The following is a 20069-nucleotide window of genomic DNA, read 5'->3' on the forward strand; positions in this document are numbered from 1 at the left end:
TGACAATGTGCGCGTAGTAAACGAGAGGGGGGGGGGGAGGGGATGTGAAGCCTCGATAACAATTTGTCTACATTGGCCTTCATATGAGTTAGATAGTCCGGCGGTGGACCGTTTGCTTAAACCACGTTAATATTATTCATCCTTGATCTTTTCCGCGTGGATTAGATATTGGCCGTTCCATAGGATTCGGGGGGGGGGGGGGGGGGTGTAAAAAGTACATGTGCGTACAGGGACCAGGGCCGGATTAAGATTGTGTAGGCCCCCTGGGGCTACTGTGAGCCCCCCCCCCGCCCAGTAAATAAAAATAGTATTTGTACGAGGCTAACAAGAAATAAAATTCAGCATTCACAAACGAAGTCACTTTTCACTTCATCTCTGGAGGCCCTCCGGCTCGTGGAGGGCCCCTGGGCTGCGGCCCCTAAAGCCCCCCCCCACGCCTTGATCCGGCCCTGACCGGGGGGGTTAAGTTGACAGATTTTTGCGTGCGTACTCAATGGATGTGCCCCTCGAGAGGAAGAAAGCAGAAACAGAAGCAGAAGAAGAGATGGTGGTGGCGGTGGTGGCGGTGGTGGCAATGGCGGTGGTGGTGGTGGTGGCGGTAGTGGCGGCGGTGGTGGTGGTGGTGGCGGCGGCGGTAGTGGTGGTGGTGGCGGCGGTGGTGGCAGCAGTGGTGGCGGTGGCGATGGGGGTAGCGATCGGACCGTGGGTGGCCCGAGGAGCGGAAAGAGAGATGGGCGGCAGTGACGGTGGCGGGGGAGAACCGCGCGTGAGTGGGACAAACGCGTGGAAGGAGGAGGGAAGGAGGAGGAAGAGGAGGGGGAGGCACAGCAACGAGAGGGACGGGCGGAAATCGGCACAAAAAAATTATAATAAAATCATCCGCGTCGACCGCGTGAGAAGTGTAAAAACACCGCGCGAAATATAAATATAAACGTAAATCGAAATATAAACACAAACGTTAATAGAAACGTAAGTAGAATATAAATAGAAACGTATATGAAATATAAATCGAAACATTAATCGAAATGAAAATTGAAATATAAATCGAAATATAAATCAACCGTTGAACCAAGGTTTTTCGCCTAGGTTCAACAAAGACCCATAATAAAACTAAACCAGTTTTATGTTGTTTGCGTTCTGACCGCAAGCATTGTGGTGACTGCAGGTTTCGGTTTGGCGTTTTAACATCTTAACACAACTGTTTCGTTGCCAGAAAAAAAGGAGGGGGAAAAACTATTCTCACAGTTTCATGTCGGCAAGTGTGTCAGGAGGCCCTCAACTGAGCGCTGTAGCTGTTTTTTCAGACGCTTACCCGATAGCTCAACCAAGCTCACCCACCAAGTGGGCTTATCAGCGTCGTCGCCGTCGTGTGGAAAGTTACAGCGGTGGCCAAATCACTCTAAACGCGTGGTCGTGACGTTGGTTCTAAACGTGGAAGGCGGGAAATACCGGAGGAGCCGAAGAGAAATAAAATCCACAAAACCACGGGAAGAGAGAGAGAGAGACACGCTGATTGCAAATATACAGCAGCAGGCGTCAGGGTCGGGATCAAACCCACGACCTCCTGTACACCAGGCGAGGTAGTTAACATCTCCCCTATTCACCGTGATGATGATGATGAGAGAGAGAGACACGCAAACTCCAAATATACAGCAGCAGCAGGCGTCAGGGTCGGGATCGAACCCACGACCTCCTGTACACCAGGCGAGGTAGTTAACATCTCCTAGCCACCGTGATGATGATGAGAGAGAGAGAGACACGCAAACTCCAAATATACAGCAGCAGGCGTCAGGGTCGGGATCGAACCCACGAACTTCTCCGTATGCCAGGCTATCGCAAATGATAGCTCGAAGTGGGCGTATCATCATCGTCGTCATTGTGTGGAAATTCATCACAACGGCCAAGTGACTCTGAGCGTGTGGTGGTGGCGTTGATTCTAAAAAAGTGAATGACCGGAAAAAATCCACGGATTTGCAAGTGAAGTTGTCACGGGTAATCGCCATTTTTAGCATCACAATTGTGAGTCGTTTTCACCAGAGCCACGAACACTACACTGCTGTGTGAGTACCACCCCTGTGTGGGTGACACTGTGTGAGTGACACTGTGTGAGTACCACTGTGTGAGTACCACTGTGTGAGTACCACTGTGTGAGTACCACCCCTGTGTGAGTGACACTGTGTGAGTACCACTGTGTGAGTGACACTGTGTGAGTGACACTGTGTGAGTGACACTGTGTGAGTGACACTGTGTGAGTACCACTGTGTGAGTACCACTGTGTGAGTGACACTGTGTGAGTGACACTGTGTGAGTGACACTGTGTGAGTGACACTGTGTGAGTGACACTGTGTGAGTGACACTGTGTGAGTACCACTGTGTGAGTGACACTGTGTGAGTGACACTGTGTGAGTGACACTGTGTGAGTGACACTGTGTGAGTACCACTGTGTGAGTACCACTGTGTGAGTGACACTGTGTGAGTGACACTGTGTGAGTGACACTGTGTGAGTGACACTGTGTGAGTGACACTGTGTGAGTGACACTGTGTGAGTGACACTGTGTGAGTACCACTGTGTGAGTACCACTGTGTGAGTACCACTGTGTGAGTGACACTGTGTGAGTGACACTGTGTGAGTGACACTGTGTGAGTACCACTGTGTGAGTGACACTGTGTGAGTACCACTGTGTGAGTGACACTGTGTGAGTGACACTGTGTGAGTGACACTGTGTGAGTGACACTGTGTGAGTACCACTGTGTGAGTGACACTGTGTGAGTGACACTGTGTGAGTGACACTGTGTGAGTGACACTGTGTGAGTGACACTGTGTGAGTACCACTGTGTGAGTACCACTGTGTGAGTACCACTGTGTGAGTGACACTGTGTGAGTGACACTGTGTGAGTGACACTGTGTGAGTGACACTGTGTGAGTGACACTGTGTGAGTGACACTGTGTGAGTACCACTGTGTGAGTGACACTGTGTGAGTGACACTGTGTGAGTGACACTGTGTGAGTGACACTGTGTGAGTGACACTATGTGAGTACCACTGTGTGAGTGACACTGTGTGAGTACCACTGTGTGAGTGACACTGTGTGAGTGACACTGTGTGAGTGACACTGTGTGAGTGACACTGTGTGAGTACCACTGTGTGAGTGACACTGTGTGAGTACCACTCTGTGAGTACCACTGTGTGAGTACCACTGTGTGAGTGACACTGTGTGAGTGACACTGTGTGAGTGACACTGTGTGAGTACCACTCTGTGAGTACCACTGTGTGAGTACCACTGTGTGAGTACCACTGTGTGAGTACCACTGTGTGAGTGACACTGTGTGAGTGACACTGTGTGAGTGACACTGTGTGAGTGACACTGTGTGAGTGACACTGTGTGAGTGACACTGTGTGAGTGACACTGTGTGAGTGACACTGTGTGAGTACCACTCTGTGAGTACCACTGTGTGAGTGACACTGTGTGAGTACCACTGTGTGAGTGACACTGTGTGAGTACCACTGTGTGAGTACCACTGTGTGAGTGACACTGTGTGAGTGACACTGTGTGAGTGACACTGTGTGAGTGACACTGTGTGAGTACCACTCTGTGAGTACCACTGTGTGAGTGACACTGTGTGAGTACCACTGTGTGAGTGACACTGTGTGAGTACCACTGTGTGAGTACCACTGTGTGAGTGACACTGTGTGAGTACCACTGTGTGAGTGACACTGTGCGAGTGACACTGTGTGAGTGACACTGTGTGAGTGACACTGTGTGAGTACCACTGTGTGAGTGACACTATGTGAGTACCACTGTGTGAGTACCACTGTGTGAGTATCACTGTGTGAGTACCACTGTGTGAGTGACACTGTGTGAGTGACACTGTGTGAGTGACACTGTGTGAGTGACACTGTGTGAGTGACACTGTGTGAGTGACACTGTGTGAGTGACACTGTGTGAGTACCACTGTGTGAGTGACACTGTGTGAGTACCACTCTGTGAGTACCACTGTGTGAGTACCACTGTGTGAGTGACACTGTGTGAGTACCACTGTGTGAGTGACACTGTGTGAGTACCACTGTGTGAGTGACACTGTGTGAGTGACACTGTGTGAGTGACACTGTGTGAGTACCACTGTGTGAGTACCACTGTGTGAGTGACACTGTGTGAGTACCACTGTGTGAGTGACACTGTGTGAGTGACACTGTGTGAGTGACACTGTGAGTGACACTGTGTGAGTGACACTGTGAGTGACACTGTGTGAGTGACACTGTGTGAGTACCACTGTGTGAGTGACACTGTGTGAGTGACACTGTGTGAGTGCCACTGTGTGAGTACCACTGTGTGAGTGACACTGTGTGAGTACCACTGTGTGAGTGACACTGTGTGAGTGACACTGTGTGAGTGACACTGTGTGAGTACCACTGTGTGAGTGACACTGTGTGAGTGACACTGTGTGAGTGACACTGTGTGAGTGACACTGTGTGAGTACCACTGTGTGAGTGACACTGTGAGTGACACTGTGTGAGTGACACTGTGTGAGTACCACTGTGTGAGTGACACTGTGTGAGTGACACTGTGTGAGTGACACTGTGTGAGTGACACTGTGTGAGTGACACTGTGTGAGTGACACTATGTGAGTACCACTGTGTGAGTGACACTGTGTGAGTGACACTGTGTGAGTGACACTGTGTGAGTACCCCTGTGTGAGTACCACTGTGCCGGTATCACTGTGCCAGTATCACTGTGTGAGTACCGCTGTGTGAGTACCTTCGTAATGCGAAAAATCATACACAGCAAGAGCGGGGGGTGAGCATTTACCCCCTACTGCGTAGAAGATGAGAACGCCGCTGGAAATACATTTTCTAATTTAAATAAAAAATGTTACCCCAAAGAAATCTCTCCTCTCTCTCTCTCCTCTCTCTCTCCCCGCTCTCCTCTTCCCTCCTCTTCCCTCCTCTTCCCTCCTCTTCCCTCCTCTTCCCTCCTCTTCCCTCCTCTTCCCTCCTCTTCCCTCCTCTTCCCTCCTCTTCCCTCCTCTTCCCTCCTCTCTCTCTCTCTCTCTTTCCCCCTCCTGGGGGGTCAAGTGGGGCCGGTAGTGGAGAAGCAGCAGCAGCAGCAAGGGCCGGCAACTGTTTGTGTACGAAGGGGGGCGGGAGGGAGTGGAGGGAGTGGAGGGAGTGGAGGGAGGGAGTGGAGGGAGGGAGTGGAGGGAGGGAGTAGAGGGAGGGAGTGGAGGGAGTGGAGGGGTAAAGGAGTGAGGGAGTGGAGGGAGTGAAGGAGTGTGGGAGTGGTGGAGGGAGGGAGGGAGTGGAGGGAGTGGAGGGAGGGAGGGAGTGAAGGAGTGAAGGAGTGAAGGAGTGAAGGAGTGGAGGGAGTGGAGGGAGGGAGTGGAGGAGTGAGGGAGTGGAGGGAGTGAAGGAGTGAGGGAGTGGAGGGAGTGCAGGAGTGAAGGAGTGAAGGAGTGAGGGAGCGAGGGAGTGAGGGAGTGAAGGAGTGAGGGAGTGAAGGAGTGAAGGAGTGGAGGGAGTGGAGGGCGGGAGTGGAGGGAGTGGAGGGAGTGAAGGAGTGAAGGAGTGAAGGAGTGGAGGGAGTGGAGGGAGTGGAGGGCGGGAGTGGAGGGAGTGGAGGAGTGAAGGAGTGAAGGAGTGAGGGAGTGGAGGGAGTGAAGGAGTGAGGGAGTGAAGGAGTGTGGGAGTGAGGGAGTGTTCGTAGCGCAGCGCCGCTGGACCTCCGTGCCACGCTGTCCCACCCCCCCCCCCCCCCGGCTTTCCCCCCGGTGGATTCTCCGTCTCGTCACGGCGATGGTTTAGCCGGGGAAAAAGGTTTTTAAAAAAAAAAACAGAACAACAAATCGAATGTTTCTGTTAATAAAAAAAAATCAATCGACTCTCGCGCGGCAACGATTCCATACCCAGGGCGTCCTGCAGGTACTTTTGTCCCACGAGCTTCATGTACTCCTCCACCGCCTTGGTGGCGAGCGTGTTCTCGCGGAAGATGAGGTGCTCGTTCTCCCCGCAGCGCTCCACCTCGGCCATCACCAGATCCGTCAGGAACTCCTACGGGGATATGGACGACGGTGATGACGACGATGAAGACGATGAAGACGATGATGATGACGGCGCGGACGACGTGACGGCGATAAATGATGACGACGATGATGACGTCGATGATGACGACAATGACGACGATGATGAAAACAATGTTGATGACCATGACGACAGTGATGATGACCATGAGGACGACGACGACGACGACGACAATGATGATGATGACGACGACGACGACAACAATGATGATGATGACGACAATGATGATGATGATGACGATGACAACAATGATGACGACGATGACGACAATGATGATGATGACGATGACAACAATGATGATGACCATGAGGACGACGACGATGACGACGACGATGAAGATGATGACCATGAGGACGACGACGATGAAGATGATGACGATGAAGATGATGACGATGAAGACGATGACGATAAATGATGATGACGATGATGACGTCGACGATGACGTCGATGATGACAACAATGATGATGACCATGAGGACAATGATGACGACGATGATGGCAATGACGACGATGATGACAACGACGACGATGACGATGATGACGACGATAACGACGATGACGACAACAATGATGATGACCATGAGGACAATGACGATGACGACGATGACAATGACGACGATGACAATGACGACGACTACAAATCAAACCCACGGGGCAGCATCGCCACCACCACCGCCATCTCCTCCACCCCCCTCCTTCTCCGCCCCCCGCCCCGCCCCCACCCCCACCCCACCTTCCCCCCACCACCACCCCCCCCCCCACCCCCACCTTGGCGGTGCCGGTGCTCTGCAGGATGTGCACGAGGGTGCCCGCCACCTCCTCCTTGCTGCGCACGCCCAGCACGGGCTCGAGAGCGGAGCAGAGCGGGGGGTAGGCGACCGTCACGTGTTCTGCAAACTCCTTGTAGCACTCAGTGGGCAACACGGACACGCTGAGGAAGCGTGCCTACGGAGGGGCGGTGGGAGGGGCGGTGGGAAGGTCACGCGGAGAGAGAGAGAGAGGGCGTCAAGAGCGAGGGCGGAAGGTCAGGAAAGAGATGGGGAGGGGTGGTGGGAGCGCGAGTGCCACTCTGGGTTACCGCTGCGGGCAACTCTGTTAGGGCCTCCGAGAAGCACTGCAACTTGGCGAGTGCCACTCCGAGCGGCTCTGATTGCCACCACCACCACCACCGCCGCCGCCGCCGCCACCAGGATTGATCACCGCCACCTCCACATCCGGAAACACCAACACAATCACCACCACCACTACCGCCGCCACTACCGCCGCCGCCAGGATTGATCACCGCCACCTCCACATCCGGAAGCACCAACACAATCGCCACCACCACTACCTAAGTGCGGGGCCTGTAGCATATGATGTTCTAAAGGGGCCCTAAATTGTAAAAAAAAAAAAGCACGAAAATATGAAAACACACATTTGTAACTTGCGCGGTAAATCAATTGTATTTTTTCATTTGCTACACAGTCCAGATAATACGACAAATCGCTCACCTTAAACACCCCGCCATTCCTAAAAGTCGAAGGCGGTGTAGTACTATAGTGATAGAGCAAGTGCAGAATCACTGAACCGGACTTGATAGCTTGAAAGCGTTTAGCGCGGGGTCCTTGAAAGTGCGGGGCCCGTAGCTACTACTACTACATATGTAGTAGTAGCTACTACTACACGTGCTACTACACGTGTAGTAGTAGCTACTACTACACGTGTAGTAGCTACTACTACACGTGTAGTAGCTACTACACGTGTAGTAGTAGCTACTACACGTGTAGCTACTACTACACGTGTAGTAGTAGCTACTACATATAGTATGCAGCTACTTTTGCTTCTACGATAATCCGGCACTGGCACCACCACGACCACCATATTCAGACCCGCCACGATAATCATCACCGCCACCACCACCATCATCATCACCACCACAGCAACCAACGCCACTATTTTCTTTGGTTCTTTCGGTAAAGTCACCACGTAGAATGAGAATAAAATAATAAAATAACACAATAAAATTCTCACGACGTTTCGGCCACAACGCAAGCGGCCGTCTTCAGGTGAAAGCTCGTCCACCGCACCCCGTTCTCCTCATTGAAGCTCTGTCGTCCCGACAGGTCTGTTCCTTTCACCTGAAGACGGCCGCGTGCGTTGTGGCCGAAACGTCGTGAGAATTTTATCGTGTCATTTTATTATTTTATTCTCATTCTACGTGGTGACTTTACCGAAAGAACCAAAGAAGATGAATCCTTGCAGTCACGAAAGCTTTAAATCGAAATTCAACACCACTGTTCTTTTGGTCTTTCGGTAAAGTCACGTAGATGTGTTCAAAGAAAAAAAAATCCCAAAAAAATATTTGAACCTACCTCCGTGGCTTTGCCACGAAAGACCCAAAGAATTCTAGATTTAAAGCTTTCGTGACTGCTAGGATCCATACTCTTTGGTTCTATTGGGTAAAGTCACGTAGGTGAAAATAAAATAACAAAAAATCACGACGTTTCCGCCACAACACAAACGGCCTTCATCAGGTGAAGGGACGAGACTGTCTGGAGGACAGCGCTGGAGTGAGAAAAGCCACGCTCAGATCACGACCTTTAAGCTGTGTGAGAAGAAAACAAAGCGCCTTGACAAAGGAATTAGCATATAATTTAGCATTGAAATGGCTCATTGAAATAGCTAAGTTAAAGTATACACATCCCCAAAGGTACCCCTTGACAAAGGAATTAGCATAGAATTTAGCATTGAAATAGCCGAGTGATTAGCTTGTAACTGGTCACAGAAATAGCTATGTCAAAGTCAGAGCATATACATTCACCGAGGCACCTAGTACTAATCAAACAGGAGAATTTAGCGAAACACAACCACGCTCAGACAGCGGACCTTTAAACTGTGTGCGAGCAAACAAGGTGTTCTGACAAAGAAATTAGCATAAAAATTAGCATTTGATTGGCCGATTTTAGGAAAGAGGTGGTGTACGTGCCGGTGGACTTGCCGTTTGATTAGTACTAGGTGCCTCGGTGAATGTGTATGCTCTGACTTTAACATAGCTATTTCTGTGACCAGTTACAAGCTAATCACTCAGCTATTTCAATGCTAAATTCTATGCTAATTCCTTTGTCAAGGGGTACCTCTGGGGATGTGTACACTTTAACTTAGCTATTTCAATGAGCCATTTCAATGCTAAATTATATGCTAATTCCTTTGTCAAGACGCTTTGTTTTCTTCTCACACAGCTTAAAGGTCGTGATCTGAGCGTGGCTTCTTCCACTCCAGCGCTGTCCTCCAGACAGTCTCGTCCCTTCACCTGATGAAGGCCGCTTGTGTTGTGGCCGAAACGTCGTGATTTTTTGTTATTTTATTTTCACCTACGTCACTTTACCCCAATAGAACCAAAGAGTATGGATCCTAGCAGTCACGAAAGCTTTAAATCTAGAATTGATCACATCTATGGGGAGGGCTTTCACCTATCTGTTAGAGCTTTTAACATACAACGGGACAAGAAGTCACAGCTCATCGAGACGCTGACCTTCCTCAAAAGATGCCGCGATCACAAGCTTAAAGGTCGTGATCTAAGCGTGGCTTCTCTCACTCCAGCGCTGTCCTCCAGACAGCCTCGTCCCTTCACCTGATGAAGGCCGCTTGTGTTGTGGCCGAAACGTCGTGATTTTTTTTGTTATTTTATTTTCACCTAACTACCTGACTTTACCCAATAGAACCAAAGAGTACAGACCCAAAGAACACGAAATTCCCTGCAGTCGCGAAATCTTCAAGTCAAGATTTAACCACCGCCTCCTCCTCCACCGCCTCCACCGCCGCCACCACCCCCCACCCCACCCCCACTCACCTTGATCCGGAGCGCCGGCACGGCCGCCCTCACCAGCTTGCCCCCCACCCCTCCCCCTCCCCCACCGCCCCCTCCGCCGCCACCGCCGGGCGTGCTCAGCGGGCACCAGCGCTCGACGAACTGTCGTCCGCTCACACCGGCGAGCGGCACGCTCACGAGGCCCACGTAGCCGCTCGCCTTGTCGCGGTGCCTCTTGCGCGCCTTGTCCGGCTCCTTGTACAGGTGCACGGTGAGGCTGCGGGCGCGGGCTGGCACGCCGGCAAACTCGAAGTGCTCGCCCCAGAAGAGGCCGTCGGAGCGCAGCTTGCACGTGGTGCGGGCGTACAGAGCGTCGTCGATGCACAGCTCGCAGTAGTAGCGCTTCTTGGCGGGGAGGTCGCGCCCCTCGATCACCCACACCTTGAGCGAGCACTCCGTGCGGCGGGTGTTGTCCTGCCCGGCGGTGGGGAGGGGGGGGGGAGGGGGGTGGAGTAGAGGGTAGGGAGTGGAGGGAGGGAGTGGAGGGAGTGGAGGGAGTGGAGTGGAAGGAGGGAGTGGAGGGAGGGAGGGGAGGGAGGGAGTGGCGGGAGTGGAGGGAGTGGAGGGGAGGGAGTGGAGGGAGTGGAGGGAGTGGAGGGAGTGGAGGGAGTGGAGGGAGTGGAGGGGAGTGAGGGAGTGGAGGGAGGGAGTGGAGGGAGTGGAGGGAGGGGAGAGGGGGGAGGGAGTGGCGGGAGTAGCGGGAGGGAGTGGAAGGAGGGAGGGAGATGGGAGGGAGTGGAGGGAGGGAGTGGAGGGAGTAGCGGGAGGGAGTGGAGGGAGTGGAGGGAGGAGGGAGTGGAGGGAGGAGGGAGTGGAGGGAGGAGGGAGTGGAGGTAAAGGTGCAGCCCCGTAATTGCACTCTGGAGCTCACTGCTGGGGAAGGATCTCCACCAGTTGTCTCCCGGCTGTTCCCCACACACCACCCCCCCTGTGTAGCCTCAACAGGCTGTAGGGGCAAGTGCGGTCAGCGAGTAGCATCACCTGTGAAGGCCGGCACTGTGGCACACGAAGGGGTGGGTGGCCAGCACCACGCCCGGCCGCCTTTGTCTCCCTAGTGGCGATGTTTACTACACACTGCACCAAGTACTCATTTGAGGCTGAGTTGACCTAGGGGAGGCCCAGGACCGGTTCAGATAATCGTCACCGGTGTTGGCCGTGAGCGGGAATCGAACCCGGGTCGCCAGGTTCATAGCGCAGCACGCTAACCGCTACACTATTGCTCACACAGTGACACACACAGTGACACGCACAGTGACACGCACAGTGACACACACACAGTGACTCACACACACACAGTGACACACACACAGTGGCACACACACAGTGACACACACACACAGTGGCACACACAGTGACATGCACAGTGACACACACACACACACAGTGACACACACAGTGACACACACACAGTGACACACACAGTGGCATGCACAGTGACACACACACAGTGACTCACACACACACAGTGACACACACACAGTGGCACACACACAGTGACACACACACACAGTGACACGCACAGTGACACACACAGTGACACACACACAGTGACACGCACAGTGGCATGCACAGTGACACACACACACAGTGACACACACACAGTGACACACACACAGTGGCACACACACAGTGACACACACACACACACAGTGACACACACACACACACAGTGACACACACACACAGTGAAACACACACACAGTGACACACACACACAGTGACACACACACAGTGACACACACACAGTGACACACACACAGTGACACACACAGTGACACACACAGTGACACAAAGATAGTGACACAAAGATAGTGACACAAAGATAGTGACACAAAGATAGTGACACACACAGTGACACACACAGTGACACACACACACAGTGACACACACACACAGTGACACACACACAGTGACACATACACAGTGACACACACACAATGAAACACAGTGACACACAGTGACACACACAGTGACACACACACAGTGACACACACACACAGTGACACAAAGACAGTGACACACACAGTGACACAAAGACAGTGACACACACAGTGACACACACAGTGACACACACACACACACAGTGACACACACAGTGACACACACACACAGTGACACACACACAGTGACACACACAGTGACACACACACAGTGACACACAGAGTGACACACACAGTGACACAAAGATAGTGACACAAAGATAGTGACACAAAGATAGTGACACACACAGTGACACACACAGTGACACACACACAGTGACACACACACACACACAGTGACACACACAGTGACACACACACACAGTGACACACACACAGTGATACACACACACAGTGACACACACACACACAGTGACACACAGTGACACACACACAGTGACACACACACACAGTGACACACACAGTGACACACACACACAGTGACACACACAGTGACACACACACACACAGTGACACACACACAGTGACACACACACACACACAGTGACACACACACAGTGACACGCACAGTGACACACACAATGACACACACAATGACACACACACAGTGACACACACAGTGGCATGCACAGTGACACACACACAGTGACACACACACAGTGACACACACACAGTGGCACACACACAGTGACACACACACAGTGACACACACACAGTGAACACACACACACACAGTGACACACACACAGTGACACACACAGTGACACACAGTGACACACACACAGTGACACACACAGTGACACACACAGTGACACAAAGATAGTGACACAAAGATAGTGACACACACAGTGACACACAGTGACACACACAGTGACACACACACACAGTGACACATACACAGTGACACACACACAGTGACACACACTCAGTGACACACACACAGTGACACACACAGTGACACACACACACAGTGACACACACACACAGTGACACACACACAGTGACACACACACACAGTGACACACACACACACACACAGTGACACACACAGTGACACACACACAGTGACACACACACACAGTGACACACACACAGTGACACACACACACAGTGACACACACACACAGTGACACACACACACAGTGACACACACACAGTGACACACACACACACAGTGACACACACTCACAGTGACACACACACAGTGACACACACACACAGTGACACACACACACACAGTGACACACACAGTGACACACACACAGTGACACACACACACACAGTGACACACACAGTGACACACACACACAGTGACACACACAGTGACACACACAGTGACACACACACACAGTGACACACACACACGCTCACACCTTGTTGGGCTGCACAGCTCGCCTGAGATTCTCCATCCACTTGTCCCTCTCCGCGGCCGAGCGGCAACAGAAGCACCGCGTGCTGGCCGACGTGGTGACCTGCGGCGCCGGGGGGGGGGCGAGAAAGGAGGAGGAGGCGGTGTGAGCGGTGGCGCAGCAGCCAAAGCGTGCAGGCGGTGCGACCGCACGGTGGCCGACAGAGAGGCCCCGGGTGGCAAAGCTATCGGAGTGGGTAAGGGAGGCAGGGAATTGGACAGGGGGGGGAGGGGATCCCACCTCCCCCCGCTCGCACCCCCACCCCCCCCCCCCCCGATTGAATTAATTCCATCAGGGGCCAATGCCGACCAAGACGCGCCGACGGCTTGCACGGAAGTCTCACGGAGGAGCTCGCACGCTCAGGTGGAGGCTCAGAGTGCTTGCAGAAAGAAGGGCCCCATCGACTGATGTGGTGATCACGTGGCTAGGAGATGTTGACTCCCTCGCCTGGTGTGCAGGAGGTCGTGGGTTCGATCCCGACACTGACACCTGCTGCTGTATATTTGGAGTTTGCGTGTCTCTCTCTCTCTCATCATCATCACGGTGGCTAGGAGATGTTAACTACCTCGCCTGGTGTACAGGAGGTCGTGGGTTCGATCCTGACGGTGTCTCTCTCTCTCTCTCCCCGTGGTTGCGTGGATTTTTTTTCCGGGTCCTTTAAAGAAAGCTGTCTCTCGTGTGGACCAATCAGTTTGAAGGACAATGCCAATAGATTATCAGAGTTTGTTTTTTGTTCGCATTCTGACCACAAGTATTGTGGTTAATGCAAGACATGATTCCTTATAAAAGGTTTCAGTTTGGTGTTTTAACATCTTAACACAGCTGTTTTGTTGCCAGAAAAAAAAGGGAAAAACCTGTTATCATAACGCAACTTACTTAGTTTCATCCAACCCTGTATGTATTTGTTAACGTACAGTTATTATTTTTTACGAATGAGAACCGAAGGGGTGCAAGGCTGTAGTAAAGATGAACCAAGCGTCATCCAGCAGTATCCCACTGCCTTGTTTGACGGCGACGACGACGACGAAGATGTAGTTATTAACATCGTACGTGAACGACTGAGAACCAAACGTCTGCAAGGCTGTAGTAAAGATGAACCAAGCGTCATCCAGCAGTATCCCACTGCCTTGTTTGACGGCGACGACGACGACGAAGATGTAGTTATTAACATCGTACGTGAACGACTGAGAACCAAGCGTCTGCAAGGCTGTAGTAAAGATGAACCAAGCGTCATCCAGCAGTATCCCACTGCCTTGTTTGACGGCGACGACGACGACGAAGATGTACTTATTAACATCGTACGTGAACGACTGAGAACCAAACGTCTGCAAGGCTGCAGCAGGCGATGGTCAAGAACCGCTAGCCCGAGTAACGAACGCACCGACTCACCACATTTGTCAACGACACCGCGGCCTTGAGATGAAGAAACACGCACGCATACAAACGGGCGACGCTTCGGGAGCAACGAATCCCACCCCCCCCCCCCCCCCACCTCTTCACGGGTGCACGGAGCAACGTTGGACCCGATAGGATTCACAGCGGACCAAAGGGTGTCCTGTCTGTCACGCGGGAGGGCCGGTAATGAGAGGTGATCCATGAGGCAAACAGAAGACCCACGGGGGGGGGGGGGGGGGGGTGGGGGGCTAGGCTAGCGGGTGACTCGCGGGCGAACAGCGTGGGGGATCTATTCTCAGCAGACTTCACGGGTGCCGGGCAAGCGCACCTGTCCCAGCACAGTTGGCTGCGTATGGTGCGAAAGACGTTCAACACACATACTCACTGCCCACAGACTCAACGCTGCCCATAGACTCAACATTGCCCGTAGACTCAACACTGCCCATAGACTCAACACTGCCCACAGACTCAACACTGCCCCATAGACTCAACACTGCACCATAGACTCAACACTGCCCATAGACTCAACACTGCCCATTGACTCAACACTGCCCATAGACTCAACACTGCACCATAGACTCAACACTGCCCATAGACTCAACATTGCCCGTAGACTCAACACTACCCATAGACTCAACACTGCACCATAGACTCAACACTGCACCATAGACTCAACACTGCCCATAGACTCAACACTGCCCACAGACTCAACACTGCCCCATAGACTCAACACTGCACCATAGACTCAACACTGCCCATAGACTCAACACTGCCCATTGACTCAACACTGCCCATAGACTCAACACTGCACCATAGACTCAACACTGCCCATAGACTCAACACTGCCCATAGACTCAACACTGCCCATAGACTCAACACTGCCCATAGACTCAACACTACCCATAGACTCAACACTGCCCATAGACTCAACACTGCCCATAGACTCAACACTGCACCATAGACTCAACACTGCCCATAGACTCAACACTGCCCATAGACTCATCACTGTACCATAGACTCAACACTGCCCATAGACTCAACACTGCCCATAGACTCAACACTGCCCATAGACTCAACACTGCCCATAGACTCAACACTGCCCATAGACTCAACACTACCCATAGACTCAACACTGCCCATAGACTCAACACTGCCCATAGACTCATCACTGTACCATAGACTCAACACTGCCCATAGACTCAACACTGCCCATAGACTCAACACTGCCCATAGACTCAACACTGCCCATAGACTCAACACTGCCCATAGACTCAACACTGCCCATAGACCCAACACTGCCCATAGACTCACACTGCCCATAGACTCAACACTGCCCATAGACTCAACACTGCCCATAGACTCACACTGCCCATAGACTCAACACTGCCCATAGACTCAACACTGCACCATAGACTCAACACTGCCCATAGACTCAACACTGCCCATAGACTCAACACTGCACCATAGACTCAACACTGCCCATAGACTCAACGCTGCCCATTGACTCAACACTGCCCATAGACTCAACGCTGCCCATTGACTCAACACTGCCCATAGACTCAACGCTGCCCATTGACTCAACACTGCCCATAGACTCAACGCTGCCCATTGACTCAACACTGCCCATAGACTCAACACTGCACCATAGACTCAACACTGCCCATAGACTCAACACTGCACCATAGACTCAACACTGTCCATAGACTCAACACTGCACCATAGACTCAACACTGCCCATAGAATCAACACTGGTATCAGTACCTGAAATAATTGAAAATTTGGTCCAACATGGACTAGACCCCGATACACCTGCACTGGTTAGGCACTGCCTCACCAATACCTACTTTACTTGGAATGGCTCCTTCTACAAAGAAAATGAGGGTACCCCCATGGGACCCCCCTTGTCACCAGTGATAGCCCATATTTTCATGGAGAAATTTGAATCAGACGCCATCCAGACTTCCACCCTCAGACCTTCCCTGTGGAAGAGATATGTGGATGACACTTTCGTCATTTGGCCACATGGCCTCCCAGCTCTGAACCTTTTCCTACACCACATCAATTCCAGACATCCCGCTATAAAATTCACCATGGAGGTGGAGAAAGATGGCAAGCTACCATTCTTGGATGTTCTGTTTGAGAGGAGACCTGATGGCTCATTGGGGCATTCTGTCTACAGGAAACCCACCCACACGGATTCCTACTTGAGGCCTGATTCCCACCACCACCCAGCCCAGAAGAATTCTCTCATCAAAACTTTATATCATAGGGCTCATTGCATTTTAGACCAACACCACCTGACCAGTGAATTAAAGCATGTACACCTGGCCCTCAAAAGGAATGGATACTCTGACCGTACCATCCGCCAAGCTGTTTCTCCCTCCATACAGAAACAACCACTTGATACTCCAGTCAAAACCATCACACTACCATATATAGCAGGCGTTACTAAAAGGATTTCCAAAATTCTAAACAAACACAAGATCCAGGTCCGGTTCAATACAGTACACAAAATTTGTGATCTGTTCCCATCCGTGAAGCATGTCATTCCCGACTTATAGTACCACGGGGTTTACAAATTGAGTTGTACCTGCGGTGATTGCTATATCGGGGAGACAAAGCGACATGTCTCTGACCGAATTCGCGAGCACAAATCAGATTTGAAACACGGCAGAACGAATTCTTCTGCCGTAGCTGATCATTGTTACAACGCTGTGGGTGATCACGATATAATTTTCTCCGATACCAAGGTTCTTTGCAAACCCACGGGTTTCTATCAGAGATTTGTTCACGAGGCAATTCAGATCTACAAGCACAGACACAATTTCAACCGAGAAGATGGTTTCAAATGAAGCAACCATTGGAAAGATGTTCTAAATCGAACCAAACATTAAACTAATTTCAATGGTACAGTATATTTTTCAAGTAGTGGTACCCCAAACTTTCGCAGCTCTTATAAATTCCATTTTCACACCATCAATGGGTAAGCTCCCCCTCCCCCCCGCGCCAACCGGCATGTTCACCCGTACAACACCTCTATGCTAAGTCGGCCAATCAAATGCTAATCTTTATGCTAATTCCTTTGTCAAGGCACCTTGTTTCCCCGCACACAGCTTAAAGGTCGCGGTCTGAGCGTGGCTGTGTTTCACTCCAGCGCTGTCCTCGAGACAGCCTGATCCCTTCACCTGATGAAGGCCGCTTGTGTTGTGGCCGAAACGTCGTGATTTTTGTGGTTTTATTTTTTACCTACGTGACTTTACCGAATAGAACCAAAGAGTATGGATCCTTGCAGTCACGAAAGCTTTAAATCTAGAACTACCCATATACTCAACACTGCCCATAGACTCAACACTGCACCATAGACTCAACACTGTCCATATACTCAACACTGCCCATAGACTCAACACCGCCCATAGACTCAACACTGCCCATAGACTCAACACTACCCATATTAGGAAGTGGCTTCCTAATATCGGAAGGAAGAGCGTTCCAGACGGCCACAGAAGCGTTGATGTGAGGAGGAGGAGGGAGAGGAGGCTAACTTCGGGGGCGGTGATATCCGAAGCGGGATTGTGCCCCCCCCCCCACCACTTCACCAACCCTTCCTGACCAGCGTGGTGAAGTATGGTCAAACACAACATCGCAACACACACCACAACACAGCAGCACAACACAACAATAACACAAACACAGCACACCAACACAACAACACACACCACAACACAACAACACACACCACAACACAACACAACACACCGACACAACAACACACACCACAACACAACAACACACACCACAACACAACAACACACAACACACCACAACACAGCAGCACAACACAACAATAACACAAACACAGCACACCAACACAACAACACACAACACAACAACACACCGACACAACAACACACACCACGCAACACACCGACACACAACACACCACAACACAGCAGCACAACACAACAATAACACAAACACAGCACACCAACACAACGCACAGCAACACAACACGGCAACACACACCACAACGCGACACAAGTACAGGACACCGACACAACACACACCACAACACAACACCGACACAACAACACACACCACAACACAACAACACACACCACAACAACACACACCACAACACAACAACACACACCACAACACACACCACAACACAGCACACCAACACAACAACACACACCACAACACAACAACACACACCACAACACAACAACACAACAACACACACCACAACACAACAACACAACAACACACAACACACCACAACAACACAACACACCGACACAATAACACACACCACGCAACACAACAACACACAACACACCACAACGACACGACACAAACACACACCACAAACACAGCACACCAACACAACACGGCAACACACACCACAACACAACAACACAACAGTGTTCCAGCACACGGGCAAGTGTAGTGGCATAATTAAACCCATGCCGTGTGTGTGTGTAATGGCCTAATTGAAATACATTCCAAATTCCTCATTTGCATAATAGGGATCATTAAAGCAGAGTATGAATTGTTCCCAACAAGGCAGTGCTCAAGTTGAGGAGCCATATAATGAGATGGGCTGCCTTCAACGCGAGAGTGTTTGCGTGTGTGATTGTGTGTGTGTGTTTTACGTGTTTGTGTGTGTGTGTGTCGGGAGCGGTGGTGGAGCGGTTAGCGCTTCGCTGCGCTACAAACCCAGCGCGAGCCGGGTTCGATTCCCGCTCACGGCCAACACCGGTGACCATTATCAGAACCGGTCCTGGACCTCCCCTAGGTCGACTCAGCCTAAAATTAGTACCTGGTGCGGTGTGTAGCAAACATCGCCACTGGGGAGACAAAGGCGGCCGGGCGTGGTGCTGGCCACTCACCCCCTCGTGTGCCGTTCCGGCCTTCATAGGTGCTGCTCGCTAACAGCACTTGCCCCTACAGTCTGTTGCAGGCTGCACGGGGGATCTTTGTCTTTGTTTGTGTGCGTGTGGAGGGGGAGCGGGAGCGTAGAGGCTAGCGCGTTGCGCTGTGAACCCTGTGGGTGCAGTGGTATTACTGCTCACAGCCACCAACATCGGTGACGTTCGTGTGAACCGGGCATCCCCAAGGTCGACTCAGTCTCAAATACCTGATCCATACACACACACACATACTGCCCCGCACATACACACACGCACGGAAAGCCACACGCACAGACAGACACACGCACATACACATACAGCCACACAGCCACACACACACACAGACACACGCACATACACATACAGCCACACAGCCACACACACACACACAGACACACGCACAGACACATGCACATACAGCCACACACACACAGACACACACCGACACACACAGACACACGCACAGATAGCCACACACACACAGACACAC

General features: G+C 51.6%; 1 protein-coding gene across 2 annotated transcripts in view; it reads right to left on the reverse strand.

Moving 5' to 3' along the window:
• Positions 1–20069, reverse strand: part of LOC116955454 (disabled homolog 2-interacting protein) — a 76087-nt gene that overhangs the window by 39519 nt on the left and 16499 nt on the right. For both annotated transcript variants that reach the window (XM_076053027.1, XM_076053028.1), the window contains exons 3-6: positions 13236–13334; positions 9905–10336; positions 6844–7020; positions 5901–6045 (exon numbers count right to left, since the gene is read on the reverse strand). In XM_076053027.1, coding sequence (XP_075909142.1) covers positions 5901–6045; positions 6844–7020; positions 9905–10336; positions 13236–13334 — 853 coding nt within the window. The remainder of the gene's footprint in view (positions 1–5900; positions 6046–6843; positions 7021–9904; positions 10337–13235; positions 13335–20069) is intronic.

The sequence above is a fragment of the Petromyzon marinus genome, chromosome 59, assembly GCF_048934315.1.
Source record: "Petromyzon marinus isolate PM22_M1 ecotype Great Lakes invasive population chromosome 59, UKy_Petmar_22M1.pri1.0, whole genome shotgun sequence".
Classification (NCBI taxonomy): Eukaryota; Metazoa; Chordata; class Hyperoartia; order Petromyzontiformes; family Petromyzontidae; genus Petromyzon; species Petromyzon marinus.